This window comes from Harmonia axyridis, chromosome 1 (genome assembly GCF_914767665.1).
Source record: "Harmonia axyridis chromosome 1, icHarAxyr1.1, whole genome shotgun sequence".
Lineage (NCBI taxonomy): Eukaryota > Metazoa > Arthropoda > Insecta > Coleoptera > Coccinellidae > Harmonia > Harmonia axyridis.
Genome location: NC_059501.1, coordinates 77646587 through 77664744, shown reverse-complemented (window position 1 = coordinate 77664744; position 18158 = coordinate 77646587). Strand labels below are relative to the sequence as shown.

The 18158-nt window shown below is 32.8% G+C and overlaps 5 protein-coding genes across 9 annotated transcripts; 2 read left to right on the top strand and 3 right to left on the bottom strand.

Annotated features, from left to right (window-relative positions):
* The first annotated feature begins 230 nt into the window (after positions 1-230).
* On the top strand, positions 231-1863 carry LOC123679105 (bifunctional peptidase and arginyl-hydroxylase JMJD5-like). The gene is made up of 4 exons (XM_045616486.1): positions 231-1027; positions 1086-1306; positions 1387-1542; positions 1592-1863. The coding sequence occupies exons 1-4, from the start codon at positions 400-402 to the stop codon at positions 1847-1849; spliced, it is 1263 nt and encodes a 420-aa protein (XP_045472442.1). The 5' UTR covers positions 231-399; the 3' UTR covers positions 1850-1863.
* Positions 1864-2528: 665 nt separating this feature from the next.
* LOC123679166 (putative succinate dehydrogenase [ubiquinone] cytochrome b small subunit, mitochondrial) lies at positions 2529-3350 on the bottom strand. The gene is made up of 3 exons (XM_045616595.1): positions 3204-3350; positions 2842-3112; positions 2529-2787 (listed from the first exon to the last, which is right to left on the bottom strand). The coding sequence occupies exons 1-3, from the start codon at positions 3244-3246 to the stop codon at positions 2586-2588; spliced, it is 516 nt and encodes a 171-aa protein (XP_045472551.1). The 5' UTR covers positions 3247-3350; the 3' UTR covers positions 2529-2585.
* A 340-nt stretch (positions 3351-3690) lies between these two features.
* LOC123679113 (TATA-binding protein-associated factor 2N-like) lies at positions 3691-14111 on the top strand. Of its 3 annotated transcripts, XR_006747353.1 has the most exons (6): positions 3691-3851; positions 3910-4432; positions 4574-4781; positions 4877-5122; positions 10404-10494; positions 13897-14111. XR_006747353.1 is itself a non-coding variant. In XM_045616505.1 (5 exons), the coding sequence occupies exons 1-5, from the start codon at positions 3849-3851 to the stop codon at positions 7096-7098; spliced, it is 1008 nt and encodes a 335-aa protein (XP_045472461.1). In that variant the 5' UTR covers positions 3691-3848; the 3' UTR covers positions 7099-7486. The 3 variants fall into 3 exon arrangements, 2 of the variants coding, with proteins under 2 accessions (XP_045472461.1, XP_045472453.1); XM_045616505.1 differs by lacking the exons at positions 10404-10494; positions 13897-14111 and adding an exon at positions 7035-7486 and having other exon boundaries at positions 4913-5122; XM_045616497.1 differs by lacking the exons at positions 10404-10494; positions 13897-14111 and adding an exon at positions 7035-7486.
* On the bottom strand, positions 11093-13768 carry LOC123679087. Its single transcript, XM_045616463.1, has 7 exons — positions 13641-13768; positions 13397-13483; positions 13033-13345; positions 12719-12965; positions 12456-12662; positions 11424-11656; positions 11093-11365 (listed from the first exon to the last, which is right to left on the bottom strand). The coding sequence occupies exons 1-7, from the start codon at positions 13739-13741 to the stop codon at positions 11171-11173; spliced, it is 1383 nt and encodes a 460-aa protein (XP_045472419.1). The 5' UTR covers positions 13742-13768; the 3' UTR covers positions 11093-11170.
* Positions 14112-14800: 689 nt separating the features above from the next.
* On the bottom strand, positions 14801-17742 carry LOC123679146 (phosphatidylglycerophosphatase and protein-tyrosine phosphatase 1). 3 transcript variants are annotated; one of them, XM_045616570.1, is made up of 6 exons: positions 17608-17735; positions 16548-16719; positions 16313-16439; positions 15951-16028; positions 15667-15864; positions 14801-15441 (listed from the first exon to the last, which is right to left on the bottom strand). In XM_045616570.1, exons 2-6 carry the CDS (start codon positions 16568-16570, stop codon positions 15304-15306), a joined length of 564 nt encoding a protein of 187 aa, XP_045472526.1. In that variant the 5' UTR covers positions 16571-16719; positions 17608-17735; the 3' UTR covers positions 14801-15303. The 3 variants fall into 3 exon arrangements, with proteins under 3 accessions (XP_045472526.1, XP_045472542.1, XP_045472534.1); XM_045616586.1 differs by having other exon boundaries at positions 16313-16719; positions 17608-17742; XM_045616578.1 differs by lacking the exon at positions 17608-17735 and having other exon boundaries at positions 16548-16744.
* Positions 17743-18158: the final 416 nt, after the last annotated feature.

The following is an 18158-nucleotide window of genomic DNA, read 5'->3' as shown; positions in this document are numbered from 1 at the left end:
CCTTCGAAGTGTGAAATTATACTCTATGATTGTTCGCTCGGTCAGAGGAAAAAGGAAAGACTTTTTTTCTTTTCTGTACGATTTTTTCGAAAATATTTGGTTGTATAAACATTCTCATAACAGTAATGAACACAACAAGAAAAGAATTATCCAATTTGGTGCAGTAGATTGAAGATATATTACTCAAAATCATAGAGAAAAGTCCACAGAACACTAATATAGATTAGGTCTATGATTTTTAATAACCTACGACAAGAAATAACAAAAATAATTTTTATATATATATATTTTATATCTTACATACGACTTTGAATGTATATAATTTGAATTTCCATTATCATTAGAATTCAAAATCCTTCAACTCTTTTATAAATTCTGTATCGAAGTGTCTTACTTGGGATGGCAGTTAATCGTCATTTCACTGACCAAATAATTTTTGAATTATTAGATATCATCCAATGTCGAAGTGAACTAGAAGATTCCACTAGAGTTCTCAATTCCCATGTTCATATAATGTTTAACAAGTGCCTTGCTGAATGTTCAAATCTTGATAAACATATTAATAACAGATCAATGTTAAGAATTGACAGTATTCTCGATTATATCGATGATGAAATAAATATTGGTCACTGGAGTGATATATCAATTGAACTTCGAAGAGCTTTTACTTTAGCAAGTTTCATTAAAGCTTTTTTTCATTTAGAATGTCATAAATCGAATATGGAGGCAGAAGTTTTGAGGGAAACTTTAAAGTATGTAGATAGAGGATTACTTATGGGTGCTCCATTCGAAATCAATTCAGATCTTTTGACAAAAGCTGCTACAATATTAACAAAGTATATAAGAAAATATTTCAATATGAATAATTTCTTTTCCAATGCCAATGGTGAAAAAAAGAATGAATCAACACAATATGAATTTTTGTTTGGAAATATCAATGCTTGTGAAGTTGATACTTCAGTCCTACCGTCTGTGCAGCAATTCAATAATTTATATTTTATGACCCAACGTCCAGTTAAATTGCAAGGTTTGATAAAATCAATATAGAGTGCAAAGAGTAAGGTGAGATTTTATAAACTTTATAGGTTGTATCGATCATTGGCCTGCAAAAAAAAAGTGGAAAGATTTAGAGTACCTACTTCAAGCAGGTGGTGATAGAACTGTACCTGTTGAAATTGGTACACAATATGTAGATGAGAATTGGTCTCAGAAATTAATGACTATTAGGGAATTTGTTGAAAAATACTACTTCAATAATGACAAAGGTGATATTGGGTACCTTGCACAACATAATTTGTTTGACCAGGTTATGAACTTAAATCTAATTATTCCTTCAATATAGAGTGTGCAGTACAAAAATTGTATACTTATTATTATAATTTACAGATTCCTGAATTAAGGGATGATATTTGTATACCAGAATATTGTTCATTAAGTATGGATTATGATAAGTCATGTGATCCTGATATAAACTGTTGGTTTGGACCAGCTGGGACTGTATCCTCACTTCATTATGATCCAAAAAATAATTTATTAGTTCAGGTATATGTTGAACTATTGGCTGGATGAAAATAAATTGCTTTTTTTTCAGGTTTATGGAATAAAACAAATACTACTTTTTCCACCTCAAGACACTCAACATTTATATCCTTTTGAAGGAACTATGTTAAGTAATACATCTCAAGTAGATCCAATAATTCCTAACTTAGAATTATACCCAAATTTTGTCAAAAGTACAATGTACAAGTGTTTACTGAAAGAGGGAGAAATGCTTTTTATTCCAGAAAAATGGTGGCATCATGTTGTGGCTTTGGAAAAAAGCTTTTCTGTAAGTTTTTGGTGGCAATAAAGGTATTTATTGTGCAGGTTGTTCTTTTATAAAAAAATATTGTTTTGGGTAGTGCTGTGGACTTTGTTTCTATGTGGAAAAACATAAACGTACGGAAAAATTAAACAGGTCAATTTTCAAACTTTGAGAATATCACGTTAGCCATGTAACAGTATGAGCATTTTATGGCATGTTCAGCTGCTGGGGGAACATGTTATAATGAGCAAAAAATACATATAGCCACATGGTTAGGTCACATGTGAAGTAGTCTCATGAAGTATTGAATGCCCCCCTAGCAGCTGTTAACACATTCACTGCGACAATAGATTTTGCCCATTTCAAATTATGTGCAGCTCATGTCCCCGTGGATACATGTGTAATTTTTTTTCGAGTTTTATCTAACTAATGGGCAATGTCACGGGCATGACAAGCGTATGTCGTGATAATTTTACCAATAAAGTAGTTTTAAGTAGAATTTTACAATAAAAATCAATTGCTATTTTACATGTAAATAGTTGAAAAAACAACTTATTTGGAGAAATCAGTATCAGGAATAGCATTGGAGTTGTCCAACTATATGTATTTTCGGTGCCACACTAACTTTAAGGTACAACAATGCCGGGGATACTTGTCACAGTGAACATGCTAAATGACATCAGCTGATACCTCTCTGCAGAATAATAGAGATAAAAACGACAAATTACCAACAAACTTCATTACTATATATATTACAAAATATTAAATACTGAGTTCATAGTTAGGCTACTTCTTTTTTTTCTTTTCCAATAGACCATATTTGCCTTCCAGCGGCACCAATTCCAATATTATGGTGATTAAAATATAGTAAACCTCCCAAAGTAGTAGCTGTTAAAGCATATACCACACCTACAGCAATTTTGGAGAGTGCAGGGCCAACAACAATTGGTCTCAAATAATCTTTAGCAATTGCTTCCAAACCACTGAAAATTTATGAAATAGTAATTATGATTCAATAGATTTTCAAGATTCCTTACAAATGGGCATGTGTTGTGAGTAATATAGCGAACAAGTTATCTAAAATTTCTGTTCCAGGATTATTGAAAGTAGCTGGTATAATTGGGAACATTATAATTGTCAATATTTTTTCCAATTTCCATTTTTTAGCATGATCCCCACTCATCAATCTTTTAGTTGCAACTTGAGAAATTAATTTAGGGCGGAGTAGATTTGAATGTAAGAGAGTGTTTGATAATCCTCTCTTGGCATTTACTCCATTTAGCGATAGAATGTGTTGTGGAATTCCAGCTAAAAAGTTATATAATGAGAGAGCACCTATCAAGAGTAATACTTGAAACTCATTTCGCTGAAAGTTTTGTGATATATCCAAGTTATTTACCTGGGAATCTGAGAACTTGTCTTGTTATTACAGACAAAGCCATTTTATGATCTAAAATTGGATTTTTTGTCAAGATTGATATATTATTTTATTTGAAAGATTGTCATTCATATTATATTTGTAGTCTGTGGTTCAGAAACTATAGACACAGACTATAGTAATCTGTGCCATAGATATGGACTAGGAGTTTTCTTCAAGTCAAGTCAAAATAAGATTTTATGAACTGATTTTATTATTTGGATCGAGAAAGAACAAATTAATAAAATTAAATTCATTTTCCTATAGTTTTATTCAAATAATTTGGCCATTGAAATTCCCACCAGACTAATGAATATTACAGCTCAACTTTCTGTTTATTTTTAGTTTGGTTTTATCCTGAAGATCGAAGCCAAGAAGATAGTTGAATACTAGTATAATTAATTCTTTATTACAATTTTTTCGACCCATATCTCATTTTTATCAAGTATGTATTAGAGAAAACCAGTTATCTGTGGTCCGACTCTTTAGGCGCGTTTTCGAAGAGAGAAGCCAAGCCTTTTCTTTTCGGTTTCGGAAGCGTCGTATCAGCAAACGCTTTATATTATCCGCCGCCATTGTGCTTACTCATATATCTAATTTTTAAGTGATTCTTTATTGACGTACACAATGGTAAGTTTTTTGTAGATTTTAAATGTAACCGATGATGTAATGAAAATTTTCATTATAGAGTCGGCGATCTGAAACCACGACGAAGGTGTTTGTTGGGAGTTTGCCTCCCCAAGCAACAACTGATGATCTCAGAAAACTTTTTGAAAATTATGGCGCCATCGCTGAATGTGACATCGCTAATAGATGTGGATTTTTACATTTGGAAGATGCCGATTTAGCCATGAAAGCTATTCAAGATTTGAATGGTACTGATTTCATGGGGGGAAAGATTTCTGTAGAAAAAGGCAGAGTAAAACCAAGAGGCTTTGGCCGTGGTGGTAGAGGAGGCGGTGGGCCAATGCGTGGAGGTCGTGGAGGTGACCGAGGTGGCCCTTACTCAAGGGGTGGAGATTTCCGTGGAGGCCCTAGAAATGGTTATGGTGGTGGACGCGATTTTGGATCATACGGCGGTGGTGGTGACAGATACGGTGGAGGCGGTTATGATAGACCTCCAAGAGATTTTGGACCTGGTGGTGGCTTTGGAGGAGGAAGAGGCGGTTTTGCTGGAGGAGACAGGCGACCCTTCAATAACAGCTTCGGAGGTAAATAACTATAAGATATAGTCAAACAACTGAAAAATGAAGTGAATGCATCAAAAGCATGAAACAAAACATCTTCAGTTAATTGATATGAATTTGATGATGAGTGTCGAGGCAATCTAACTGAATGTTTTTACAACTCAGATCGTGGATCCCGGTCATTTGGTGAAGAAAGAGGAGGAGGCGGCTTTGAAGACAGAAGAGGAGGTTTTGAAGATAGACGACCACCCATGGGGGGTGATAGAAGACCTCCAATGATGGATCAACCTGGTCCAGGTGGTCCACGTGGAGGTGCTTCAGGAGGCTTTGACAGAACGGGAGATTTATATAGCAGAAGGGATAATGGACCCAAGTAAGTGATCGGATTGAATTAGTTTATTTTTCAATTATTAAATTCATTATCAAGTTGAAAATTTCATTTCCTACTCTAAACTGAACTGAATATAGGGGTGGAGATTATAATGGTGGTCCAAATGGTTACAGTAATGGAGGATACGGAGGTGGTCCCGGCGCCGGTGGTTTTGGTGGCGGTGATCGTTACGGAGGCGGTCAAGCTGGTGGATACGGAGGCGATAGAGGAAACTACGGTGGTGGTGGCTATGGAGACTCCTACAATAACGGTCCCAGAGGTGGTGGAGGCGGTGGAGGTTCATATGACAGTGCTTACCCACCATTACCACAACAACGAGGAGGGTAAGATAAAAATTCTTTGTTCTTTGCAGATGTTGCCCCGACATTCATTTATGAAAAAATTTTAAATTCGTTGATTGCGCAACGTAATTAACTCAGTTGAATACCAACTTGCGAGTATCAGGATTTCCATCTAAGTAGGAAAAACTACTACCTACTTGATCCAAATTCACAGGAAGTTATTCAATAATGGCACTGAGATGTTTCTTCAAAGTTCTTGCATATAAGTTTTAGGAATTCATCGATTAAATTTATATCTGACAAATAAAAAGTTTCCTTTAAATTCATTGTTTTTCAGAATTCGGAAGTAATTTAACACTTCTCAATAAGTTTTGGGTCTAAAAAAACAACTTTTAGATAAGTTTTAGTTTCAATATTATTTTTGAAGAAATACTTGTAAGATTTATACATTTTATACATGTTTATTGACCACATAACAAGTTGATATTTTCATTTAGCACAAATATTCGGTAAAAAAAAATTACAATGAAAAAGTAAAATTCGGAGGATGCCAAAATGCATTTTTTTGCTAACATATTGACAATCAAGTGACATACAATTCAAAGGTTACTTTGATGCATTACCTTCTGAGATGCATAGAAACCATGGTGTGTCTAATTATACCAGAAAAAACGGGAGATTTTTCAAATTTGTACCTACTTGATTTTGAGAGATCTTGACAGATGGTGCATACATCATTTATATTTGACATTTCTCGCGATTCTCGACTCTCGTGACCTTTGAGTATAGAATAATTTATATTCTGTGCTAACTCTAGTCACCAAAGTAACTATATGTGTGGACTATATCAAAAGAAAAATAATGAAATCAGTGCACACAGCAGGGTTTTGATACATCTTGGTACCTTCTAATTATAGTTTCCATTTTGAGGTTAGAATTCAAGGACCAAAAATGCGAATAAATGGATAGTTCAATTTAAGAGTATGTCAATAAATATGACCATATTTTTACCATTATCAAAGAGTCAATTCCAGCATGAGCAATTACTATGGTTTTGAGCTAGGACTGTACTAAGATGTTTTAGACATCTCTGATGACTATGAAGTCTCGAATATTTTGTCAGATTGAATTTTAAAACTTATTTTTTTATCTATAAATGTTTTTTTTTTCATGAATTCCAAAATATCTGGTCTATAGGAGACTATAATTAGTAACACTTCAGTGCCATTTTTGAAGGTATCTTGTTTTTTAAGGGGCCAGTCCATGAAGCAAAAGTTGAAAGTATTGAAAAAAATATCACCAATCACAAAATTGGTGCAAAAGACCCATTTCTCTCGTTAGATGATACTAAGTGTTTATTGAAATAATAACATAAAATTTATAAAAGTTATTAAGGTTAGAAATTGTCGATGTCTTTTTGTTTGATTAATATTATTGTGCGTCATTTTAAATATAAAAACTCTAGTAACTGATAATTTTGCGAAATGTTTTTTGAAGAAGTTGAAATTTGTTCTGATGCACCTATCAAAATTATAACGGAATTTCAAAATCAAAGTTGACTACCCCCTAAGAGTGCTTGCCTCGTCAAAAAATAATATACTTGAGAAAAAATTCACAATGTGATATTGCACAGTATGCAATATTTGCCAGTAATTCATTAAATGAATAGTTCTGCAAATGCCGTAGTTTCCAGAGTTGACTCAAATTACTATAATTCAATTTTCAACGAGAGAATGGCCGACACTAAAAACTCTGCAATCTCTAACCTGATAATATTTTCTGTTCTTTGCGAAGGAACTATTTTATAAATTGTTTCTACTTCTGTTTTGTGGAAAGGACTGGCACGTACATTGTTGCGTATGAGTTGGAATATATTCTTACTCTGCCGATGGATCAGAAATACAAGTGAAAGTTTATGTCCATCATTTTAGCGTTATGCGTTATTTATTTGTAGCTTTGGAAGCGGTGGTGCCGGTGGACCACGTATGTCGGCGGGCCCAGGTGGACGCAAGTTTTAATTTCAACAGAACAAAGACGCTCGGTTGGCCAATGCGCTGACATAAATAAACTCCAGCCCAAAATGTTGGGTTTATTTTCTGTACATTGAGTTATAAGTGTTTTATTGATAGTAATGAAAGTGATGGGGACTTTTAAATTATACTTTTGCGAGATCCAGTTCAAAATATAATCATAATTCCAATTTTCCTATGAGAAAATTTTGTCTTTTCGGTATTTCTCATATTTTCTTCCCCTCTTAGTTTCTAAGTTGATATTTAGAATTTGTTTTTATAGAAACAAATTTTCCAATAGATATTTTCTGAAATCAGGACGTGTTTGTTTTTTTTTTAACGTGTTCTTAAAATGAAAGATGTATGTATAGAAATAAATGGAACATTTAGATATAAACGAACGTTTATTTATTGCGATTCCTTACTCAACATTTTCTTGCTATTTTGAATGAGATATCTGATGAACAGGCATGATTTTTCAAAAACAGCTATGATTATTGGCAATAGCTAGAATTACTGAGAAATATCACCTCTTTGTAAAAAATGTAGATTTGGCAAACATTCTATATAAATTTATATCACACATTGGCGCTAAAATGCTTGCTCCATGCCTCGTGATCTCACTGTCCACTATTGAAGGGGCTATCTCTTTCAACTCTTACATATCCAAGAAAACTCCTGATAAATCAATTATTAATCAATACTCCATATAAAAGAAGAAATAAATATAAACTTGGTTGAATTTTAAATTACCATTTTCCCAAAGTTGTTTTCAAACTCTTAATTTCACCTGAATAAAACTTTTTTTTTTTGATGAAATAAAATATGCCAACATCTACAAAACTAACCTAACTGTTCTATTGAGCCCTTGCTCATTTGTGGATGTAAGAAACCTCAAAATACAGAATGAGTGTCAGTAAATAATGACTCCTCAAATGCAAAGGGAAGTTAAGGGTACTGCTACGTCAAAGATTATTAGCGTTCTGATAGGCGTTCAACTTTTCATTGAATAGCTCAACGCTCAACGATCACTTCCAAAAAGATGAATATATGTAGTAATTTTTTCACATGTATGAAACATTTTCAATTGCATGAATACGTTATTTTATCGATTTTCGTATACTGTAATCATGAATCAATTCCCCAAATACACATGAAATGAAAACTTTCAAGAAGGTTTCAATTGGAAAAAAAAACATCTGTTGTAAATCTAGATCACAAAAAACCAAAAAAATTTTCGTTCAAATGAATATGCATTCGCCGATATTAAAACTCTAGGGGATGAAACTTTCAACTGGGAATGGAATCTGGATAAATTAAGTCGGTAGAGTGATGTCAGCACTCTATGGTCCGATCAGCCGCTTGGGGGACATAAAACAACAAATAAAGCATACGCATGGCCAACTGGACAGGTTGAAGTAGTTGTTACAAATCAGATATGTGAAGCGTCGGATGTCCCCCTAGCAGCTGTTCTGTGTCGTCAGCTGATTTCAAAGTGGGCTGCATAAATTTGGTTATGTAATAAAAAAATCACGATGATTTTGAATAATTCTTATAGATTCTGCCCAATTGAGTCTTTGTCTAATTGATGGCATTGCAATTACGTTAGAAAAGTTTTGACACAATGACATTAATTACAACATACTTCTGTTGGTCTGAGAAATCTGATTGTTGCATGCTTTTAATTTTACAGTTGTAATTCTTCACAAAATATCTAAAAATTATATTGTAATGCATCTGTTTTGGGATTGTAGAATTGAATGGTAATACAAAGTGGTTCAGCTCTTAGTATACTTCAGTAATGGATTATTTATGCAGTTTTAAAGAAAAAAATGTGAATACTAGGAAATTTCCATGTTGCAAATTGATGGCTATCTCAAAGATACAATTTTTTTTACTTTCTACATATCAATCTTATCATAATTTGATCCTTGATTTTTAGTTGAAGAAAGCAGCTAGACCAATATTTTACAAATATGATAAATCTACTTTTTGAGTCATGAATTTAATATATTTTTCTTCAAACTCGACTCTCTCTCACAGCGTTCTCTTTATACAAAAATAGCTATTTATAATAAAAATGCAAAAGGTGTTGATATTCCACAGGTTCAAAATTCGAGCCACTAAGTGGCGAGATATTGAATAAACAAGTGTTAGAATGGGCCTTCTGTATGAGTATTATACATAATTTTCTCTAATTCACTGTATTTTCATTGAAATTAATGGAATATTTCCGTAAATATCGTTTAGTGATTTTTGCATTGAAAATTGCTGGTTGGTAGAACTGTTTTTGTATCACAAGTTTGACAGATAATGGATAAAACCAGTATCCACGTAATAATGAAATATTTATATAACTGAGATATTCCCACACTATTTTATTCTACAAGGTGTGGCAGTAATGAACAGATTTTCCACAGAATTAAAGAAATTTAATTAGGATGTATTCACGTTTTTTCCTTGAAATGCATTAATGATCTTTTTAAAAACTTTGTTAACAGCTGAATTTCTCTGTATATCCTGAAAATATAGGTAGGAAGTACTTTATTTATGAAATCGAGAACTTGTTAATAATTAGGACAATTGAAAATTTGTTATTTTATATTTTGTACTGGTGATGGAAGCTAAAATACTGAAATCGAATGGGCTACTTGAAGCCCTCTCTGGATAACATGTGCTGATGAAACATCTATTGAATTTTGTTTTGTGTGAATCCACCCCCAAAACAAATGAAATTCGCTTGAAAAAACAGTATTGGTTTAGTAGTTAGTTTGCTCGTTTTTAACGTATCTTCATAGAAAGTTATAGCGTCCTACCAATCCACGACCTATGGCACCTAAGTGACAGCTGCGATTGCGTTTTTGCGCCTGACTTAGCACAGCCCTGTGCACACTCATCCGCTATATAACGCTCAAGAAAATACCATGCGCTTTGCAAGACCAACGCCATGCGGATCTAGTTCTTACTAGCGCTAAACAGGTGAGATATTTCATTGCAAGTTTATTCGTCCAATTTCATCTCCTCTGCTCCATCTCTACAAACATAATACCTAAGGCAAATTTCAAATTCGAATTATTCGTTGTCGAAAGGCTACACAATTGGGTTTAGTCAATTTGTACCCTGGCAATAAAATTGAAAAAGAAATTTCCACGTATTGGATACTGAAAAAAAAAACTAAGAACTATCGAATCTAAAAAAAAATTCATCTGATTAATTCTCGATTGGTTATGTTCGCTTCAAATATTTAGTATTATCGGATTTATAAATGAATATTATTGTGTTGTGCATTATTGAAATAACTTGTTTCTGTCTAGGTGTTGAACTGGAAGGAGATTATATTTCCTCTGAATGAAATAATGAAACTTGTTCCATACTGAGCAGAAGTTCAACTACTTCGATAAAAAGGTAAGAAATCAGCATAAACATAGCCAAAAATCTATTAAGCAAACAAAAAATTTTAAATCGTCATATCACTTGAATTATTTGCCTATCTTGATAATAGGTCATCTGACAGCTACTAATATAATAAAATTTTGAGCAAAAATACCCACCTTGGAAATACTGAACACCCTGTGTGACTTTTATAACGTAGTTTTCAAGTTTCAGTTAACTTTATAAAAAAAAATTGATTCCTTTTTATTTCCCAACAAGATATATGGGGCACCAAAACACTGTTGCAGGACCTTATGTAATAAATCTAGTGTCATACGTTAATTAATTTGTTTTCAATATTGATTCAAACAAGTTTTTAAAGCCCTTTCTTTGCACACTTAACAAAATTTTTTCAATGAATTTATGTACATTTGCTGCCCTTCAAAGCCTAAAAGGATGTCGATAAATGTATGCTGTCAAATGGCCTATTGAAGGTGCTCACCATGATCAAACCTTTTGTTCCAATTTTTATACTTTGAGTTTGGCTTGCTTAAATTGCCTGTTTGCACCTATTAGACGAAAAGGTCTTCTCTAATTCTAATAACTATTGAAAGCATTAAAAAGTGTTCAATTCATTTGTATATAATTATATTTAACACTCTAATAAACTGACCAGTACAATTACAGATAATTTAAATTACATTTTATATTAATTTTTTTGCATCGATTTCAGTAGATTCTTCAGTTCTTCATATTCTTTATTTGCCTGTTCGTTTTCCTCATCTTCACCTCCCATTACCTGCTCCCTCAGAATTCTTTCGAGTTCTTTTCTAATCGCTTCATTTTCTGCGTTGTTGATCATTTCGAAAATTACCAACTTCGCTTCTTCTTCATACAGCCGTTGCTGAGAAAAGAAACAAGTTAAATTTTTTTAAATTTTGAATTTTTAATATCTATCAAACCAATTTTTCCTTCAGTAATCTGTTCCTTTCCACCATTAGAGCCTCAAACTCCTGTTTTTGTGTGATGTCCAACTCTTGATTGTAACGGTATTTGAATAACCAGTGTCCTAGGTAATGTATGGGATCTCTTGGCTGCTTTGCGGTTATCTCCGCTATTGCTAGAGTCAATGGTTTTCCTAGCGTTTCTTTAAGGTATGACACATCTTCTGTAGATATTTGACTAGCGAGACTCTCTGAAAGTTAATTGTATCATAAATTATGAACTTCTCATCAAAAAACAAGAAAAACACCACTAACCTATTAATTCTGTTACACTAGTGCTAATAATTTCTAAAGTTTCTTCAGATAATACCATTTTGAATTACATCCTATCAATAAAACTCATTTCTAATCAATGTCAAATTGACAGATATTGTATAGAGATTATGTAGTAGGATAACTGCGTTCAATTCAGATTTGTGGTTTATCAGTACCACCTAGGAAGGACTACCAAGACTATCCAAACATTTATCCAAAGTCTCTCTAAGAGAACTATCTAAAAAAAGAACAGGGACCTATTCTTCTCCAAGTGTTCTCGAAATCTGTATATTGCGACACTAAATTTTTAACCAATTAATTTTCTTTTAAAAATATGTAACTATCCATTCATATCTTGAAGAACTCTTCGAAATTAACTAAGCCAACAAAAATCAATCATTTCCAAAGTTCAACAATTTTTTTTTTGTGAATGAAAGTGTTTCTTTAAAAGATTTAAATAACTAAATGTTCTAATTGATTGTGATGATTTGATCTGGACCTTCTAGTCTACGCTTTTCTGAAGACTTCTTTAGAAAAGCTAATGAATGTCAAATCGGATTTGAATGTCATCCTATATCATCTATATACATTAATCTATAGTGAGGAGTGAACCCAAATATTTTTTATTACGTTTATTTTCATTTGCGATCAGAATACATATTGCTTGCGCTAATTTGGCCACATTAATTTAAATTTAACGTGAAGAGTTAAACGGTAACATGATTTATAACCCACCTTTTTCTGATTCTTCAATTGTCTGAACAGAAGATGGAGTAGGAACAATGTCTTCGTTTGTTTCATCTTTACTGAGGGTTCTATCTCGAAAATCTAGACCCTCTAGCAAGTTTCTTTTTTCAGCTTCACTGTAACTCAATTTTTCCCCAGCTTCTGTGAGAATATATCCAGATTTTGAAACCGCAAGTCCTCTGGATTGTAGAGTATCTAAAAAGTCGATATTTTGTTGGTTTGTGATAGCGTACTTTGCAATAATGAAAGACCTAATATCTCCTCATCGCCATACAAAGATTTCCATCCTTTTTTCTGCTTGAATTCAAACTGTTCGATAACCACAGTAAATTCTTCTACAGCAGCTTGTATTATGTAGTCGATTAGAAGTGGTTCGGCTCTTTGGGTATCCGCAAGGAATCTTTCATGTTCTTCTTTTAGCCTTTTGAGATTTTTTTTCATGTATTCCAGTTGTTCGTCTAATATACCTATTACTCTCTCATATTCTAATTGCATATCCTCAAAAAATAAATATTCATTGAAAAATGTTAAATTTTTTTTGGTTTCAAATAAAACTTTCACTTACAATTTTTTGTTGCTTATAGCTTATAGATTTTTCATGATGACGATACTGCATTTCCCTCATTACTCTGTCCAATTCGAGAAGCTCTACTGGTATCATGCTTTCATCAGCTTTACTCAACATTATGTTTTCTCTTTGAGATTTCAAAGAATCAAGTTTAACATTGAAATTATGTTGAATATCGAAAATTTTGAAAGTCAAAATGCACATCAGGATATTCATTTTATCAATCATTCCACATTTTACATTTAAGAATTGAGATATTTCTCTCATCTGTGAAATGTTGATATCAATCCTGTCTTGAAAATTTATCTTTCTGTGGAAAAAATAAGTTAAGTACCTAAAAGTTGGTCATTTTACGACTTACTCATTGTAAGGTGTCATGTCCAATGAGTAAGTTTTCTCTTGCAGGATGTCGCTGGTTAATCTGACTATGTGCTCATCTACCGAAGACCTATGAACAAAAATATATCCTATTGTTTTTATCTTTTTTTACGAAATGCAGAAAACTGAATTTCTCAAAAATAATCACGATGGGTATACAGATAAAATTCTCATATCGTGAGCATTTTTAAAAACACTGGTATTCATTATATTGAATGATTCCTTTCCTTCGTCCTTCGATTTCGGCTGAAATGTCCACACTATCAGTGCAATATTCATCCTCCTCTTCCTCAACATGTTCTTCATCTTTCTGTTTTTGGTCTGCCATTTGTACTTCGATTATTATATAAAAACCCTAATATTTAAAATTGTATAAAATCTCCTATTTGTCATTTCATGACAAGTTTTGAATATTGTTGATTTGAAATTGTCAAAATATAAAATTTAATTTGACTGAAGCAAAATTTCTTCTATCTTTTCTAGAGTCTGAAGGTGACTATGCAGAATGGCTGTGTGAGTCTCTGCCTTTAGCACCGAGCCGAGAATGAAGGAGGTCATATGACAGAAAACTTTACATGCTTAATGAATGTGATGAAGTGACCAAACATTAGCAGATGAATTGTAGAGAAAGTTTTTATGTGATATGAATTGTGAATAGAAACTAAGGTTGTATTCAACAATAGAGTATTATTGTATTATTTTTGATTTTTTTTTCCTAACTGGAAGGGATGCCAACTTTCATAACTTTTGTATATAATTTTTCAATGGGTAAATTTGAAGGATTGAGAAGTGGGCTATGGAAATAGGTATAACTAGTTTCCAGTCAAAGGCGGCCTTAATTTTTGGGGGGTCACCGTTATGGGGTTCAAGTTTTTTGATGGGACCATTTCGTAACTTCTCTGCTTGAAACACATATTAAGTGTTAAATGGTTTAATTTTGGGGGGGTCATGGCCCCCTTGATCGCGCTTGTTTCAAGTTGAAGTAAACTTGAAAAATAATGGAATGAATAACTCCATTTTCTTTCATCTCATGTAAAATTTTAATATACCATAAAACAAAAATGTCACCACTGCTAATATTTTTTTAACTCTAAGATGTTTTGTATATAAGGTGTTTTTAAAAGGTCTCCTTTTGACAGAAGATCAAAATGAATCATTTCACCAAAAAATACCTCTTAAATAAATGTGCATATCAATCTAATGTGGAAAAACTCCGGCAATTTCAATTTTATTGATCAGTTTTGACCAGTTTCAATTTTTTCAGTTTGGGATAGAACTTGTCTGAATTAGGGATTTTAGGGAAAATCAATAATCGATAAAAAATTATACACAAATTTTGCTTTTGAAATAAAAAAACCTAATATTTGTTATGAAAGAAAAGTTAAAAGACATGAAAAGGGCTTTTATTTAAAAAATCAACAAGAAATATAAAAATTGAGCATTACTATTCTATATTCTAGTTTTATAATTTAGCTGGTAAATGCTGAAATCCCTAAAGCATGTGGATTTATAAAAATTTACAAAACTTTAAACTGTAAAATTGTACAACTGATGTACTGGGATCATGATACTTTTTCATTCGGATATTTACTTCAACTATATTTGATATGGAACTGTAAGTATTTTCTCTTAAAGATCAACTGTAGGCCTCAAACTACTGAATTATGAACTTACAACGTTAATTTTCTTTAGAAATAGAAGGTAAGTAAGCCCAGACATTTTCATAGATCACAAAGCAAGAGCAAAATATTTTCTGTCATGTAAAATATTTGACATTCCCTTCGCTTCATTCACAATAGAATTTCTACCATTATAATCAAAAAACTAATACTAATTCATAAATTATTGTCTCAGAATTAGGTAAGTTGAGAATCATTTCAGTTTATCTCCTTATCTATTTTTATTGCCTATTGATACTTGTTCTTTGTAATACAATCGTAGAGCTTCCCATTGTGGGGTGTGTAGAAGGATATGTGGTCGTTTTAATTGCATGAATTCTACAGCCTCATCTGGAGTCCAACCCCATCTCTAAAAAAAAAAGGTGAATGAGAATGAGTTCCATTGATTCTGAAATAACCTGCAATGTCAAGATCCACTGTTGGATAAACAATTACCAGTGGTGTGTCAGGTGCCTAAAGTGGCAAAGGGACATTAACAAAGCCTACATAAAACACAATCCCTGAGAGGTCTGTCTCACAGAGGCTTGAGATAATCGGTATAAAAAAAATTATCACATTGAATGTTCAAACATACCTTCATTAAATAGCATCCTACTAGAGTGGCACTTCTAGTTCTACCTGCTTTGCAGTGCACATAAACCGTTGATCCATTATTACTATCGATATATTTATTGATGAAGGTTACTCCAGTGTTCAATTTTTGTTGTGATGGTGTGTCAAAAATATCTGCTGTTGATAATTGCAAGAAATCAATTCCTAATTCATTCCATCTCTGAAAAGTTGCATGAGTTACTAAATTGTTTCACAGTGGAGGTAATTTCCAATTTATTTTGAAATACATGTTTTCTGCATTTATACCTTTCTGTCATTGGCAAACCAGAGTTCATAATCTTCATTCATAGAAATAACAGCTTTGACATTCTCCTGTTCAGTTAACTAAAAAAAATAGATAATTTACTTTGATTTCACTGCAAGGTAAATTGAGTCATAAAAATAAGAATACATATAAACGCTATGTGGTGTCAGAGTTGACTCGTTAAGTTGCTGGTTTTTAAAACTATTATTCATATCTTGCAAAATTGGATGTAGAAAAAAAGATATATTATTTGTAGGGATTTAATTCAGTATTCAATTATGATAAACTAATATTTGAAACAGCAACAACTTTATTTTTTAATATGGGGTAAGGGTATAGATGAATAAAAATGAGTCACCCTTACCTGCTTGGTTAACTTAGGGAAAGGCAAGGCTCCAAGAATAACATTTTCATCGATTCTATTGTACCATTTTCTAGCCGAGCACTTTTCCATCACCATGTTATAAACAAGTGTAGGCACAAAAGTGATTCTGCCAAACATTTTTGATAAATTTTAGTTTTGTTGTCGTACAGTCGTATCATTGACAAAGCTTCTGGGTTTTAACACAACCCAGAAATGAATGAAAAGAAGAAAGTACCTGCTCATATAATCTTTCCACATCGTGAAACTTCCAGTAAGGCCCCACTTCTTATTACAAAATCAGCGTTCAATAAACTTCAGATGGGGATGGGGATGACCTTGACCTATACTTTCAATTTGACGTAACGTTAGGTATAGGTTATGTTCAACTGAGCTACGTTCCGGAATATCTAATAAAGAAACAGGCGACAAGATATTTGAAATATCAATTCAGGAAGGAGTTATACTCATAGTACTAGAGGCAACATTAAATCGGAAGAATTTTTTTATCTTTCTCTTCGTAAAAAAAGGAAACCCCCTGACCTGATTAATAAAAAAGAGAACTGCAATTTCTATGGAGAACATTGTGAAATTTGATGTTAACCAGTTAACCTAAAATGTTGCTTTGCCGAACGTTATTGGAAGATTTTCTTGATATATTTTGCGTAATATTGATAGATTGGACTCAAAACAGGGCAGGCGCGAGTAGTTTTGGCGCCTGAAGCAAAAAATTTTTCGGCACTCCTGCGGTTTAGTAAAGTTGGTTTGAAAATTTTTTTGCTGGGAATGTAAAAACACAGCGGAGCAGAACAAGCTTATGTTGTTTTTAAAAATCGAGGATGAAATATGAAAAGGCGTCCAGCAAACTCGGCCGAATTGCCGCCCCTCAAATAGAGGCGTCTGAATCAGTCGCCCCTAACGCCGGCCCTGCTCTTAACGTTCCTTGTTATTAACGTTATTTGTTGATTATCAAATTTCATTATTAGACTCAGCAGATAAATAATATATAGTCTTGACTGTTTGAAATTAAAATTCCGGAATTTTTTTCATTGTCAGATAAATTGTTTATCTATTGAACCGGATAATTGTGAATTTTAATGTACGTATCAGTTAGTTAGTAGTTTATCAGACATATATCCCTATTTTCCCACTTCGTTGTGAAATAATCTTCAAAATATGCAAATAAATGAATAATGGTGCCGACTTGTCCATCCTGATAAATATTTGATAATACCTATATTTTTGCACTCGTTTGAAAAAAAACGAATTCAAAATTTGATTGGACACAAGAAAATCACCTCAAATTGAAATTTTACACAGTTGTTCAGTTCAGTTTGGAAGTTTTCCATGACTGCCTGAAAAGTGGTTTGGTGCAACACTTCTTTGCAGTGTAGCTTTATCTCACAGCACTCGCACTCACACCCCAAGTCCACCATACTTCATACATACTAGTCTTATCATGCATATAGAATTAACAATATAGATATGTAAGTTAATATTATGTGCACTCTCGATCTCTTCAACTCTTGATCTATGCCAATGAACTTCATTTGTCTAGTCTAGACAATTCAAATCAACCGCCAATGTTAATCTTACTTATAAAGTGTTCAATTTATTGTGTGAATTATGATTTCTCTCATAAACCGATAATTTAAATTATCAAAAGGCAGTTAAAAGCATCCCTCTGTTAGTCATGTGTATACTTTATAAATAACTCTGAGTTCAATCATAAAGTGATCTTGTTTTGTTGAAGTAATGAATATTTTCGAGTTTAATTTCTCATTTTATACTTAAAAATACCTCACCTTCCCGACATATCACAGCAGATTTCGTCTTCATTCTCAAAGGA

Coding starts and splice junctions, on each gene's coding strand:
- LOC123679105 (XM_045616486.1), top strand. CDS start 400: ATGGCAGTTAATCGTCATTTCACTGACCAAATAATTTTTGAATTATTA. Junction 1,028..1,085: donor ACGTCCAGTTAAATTGCAAG/GTTTGATAAAAT, acceptor TAAACTTTATAG/GTTGTATCGATCATTGGCCT. Junction 1,543..1,591: donor AAAATAATTTATTAGTTCAG/GTATATGTTGAA, acceptor CTTTTTTTTCAG/GTTTATGGAATAAAACAAAT.
- LOC123679166 (XM_045616595.1), bottom strand. CDS start 3,246: ATGGCTTTGTCTGTAATAACAAGACAAGTTCTCAGATTCCCAG. Junction 3,113..3,203: donor ACAAGTTCTCAGATTCCCAG/GTAAATAACTTG, acceptor ATAACTTTTTAG/CTGGAATTCCACAACACATT. Junction 2,788..2,841: donor CTCACAACACATGCCCATTT/GTAAGGAATCTT, acceptor ATAAATTTTCAG/TGGTTTGGAAGCAATTGCTA.
- LOC123679113 (XM_045616497.1), top strand. Junction 4,782..4,876: donor AGAAGGGATAATGGACCCAA/GTAAGTGATCGG, acceptor AACTGAATATAG/GGGTGGAGATTATAATGGTG. Junction 5,123..7,034: donor TTACCACAACAACGAGGAGG/GTAAGATAAAAA, acceptor ATTTATTTGTAG/CTTTGGAAGCGGTGGTGCCG.
- LOC123679087 (XM_045616463.1), bottom strand. CDS start 13,741: ATGGCAGACCAAAAACAGAAAGATGAAGAACATGTTGAGGAAGAGGAG. Junction 13,484..13,640: donor GCCGAAATCGAAGGACGAAG/GAAAGGAATCAT, acceptor TTTTGTTCATAG/GTCTTCGGTAGATGAGCACA. Junction 13,346..13,396: donor GACATGACACCTTACAATGA/GTAAGTCGTAAA, acceptor TTTTTTCCACAG/AAAGATAAATTTTCAAGACA.
- LOC123679146 (XM_045616570.1), bottom strand. CDS start 16,570: ATGTGGAAAGATTATATGAGCAG. Junction 16,440..16,547: donor TGGAAAGATTATATGAGCAG/GTACTTTCTTCT, acceptor AATGTTTGGCAG/AATCACTTTTGTGCCTACAC. Junction 16,029..16,312: donor TCCCTAAGTTAACCAAGCAG/GTAAGGGTGACT, acceptor TATTTTTTTTAG/TTAACTGAACAGGAGAATGT.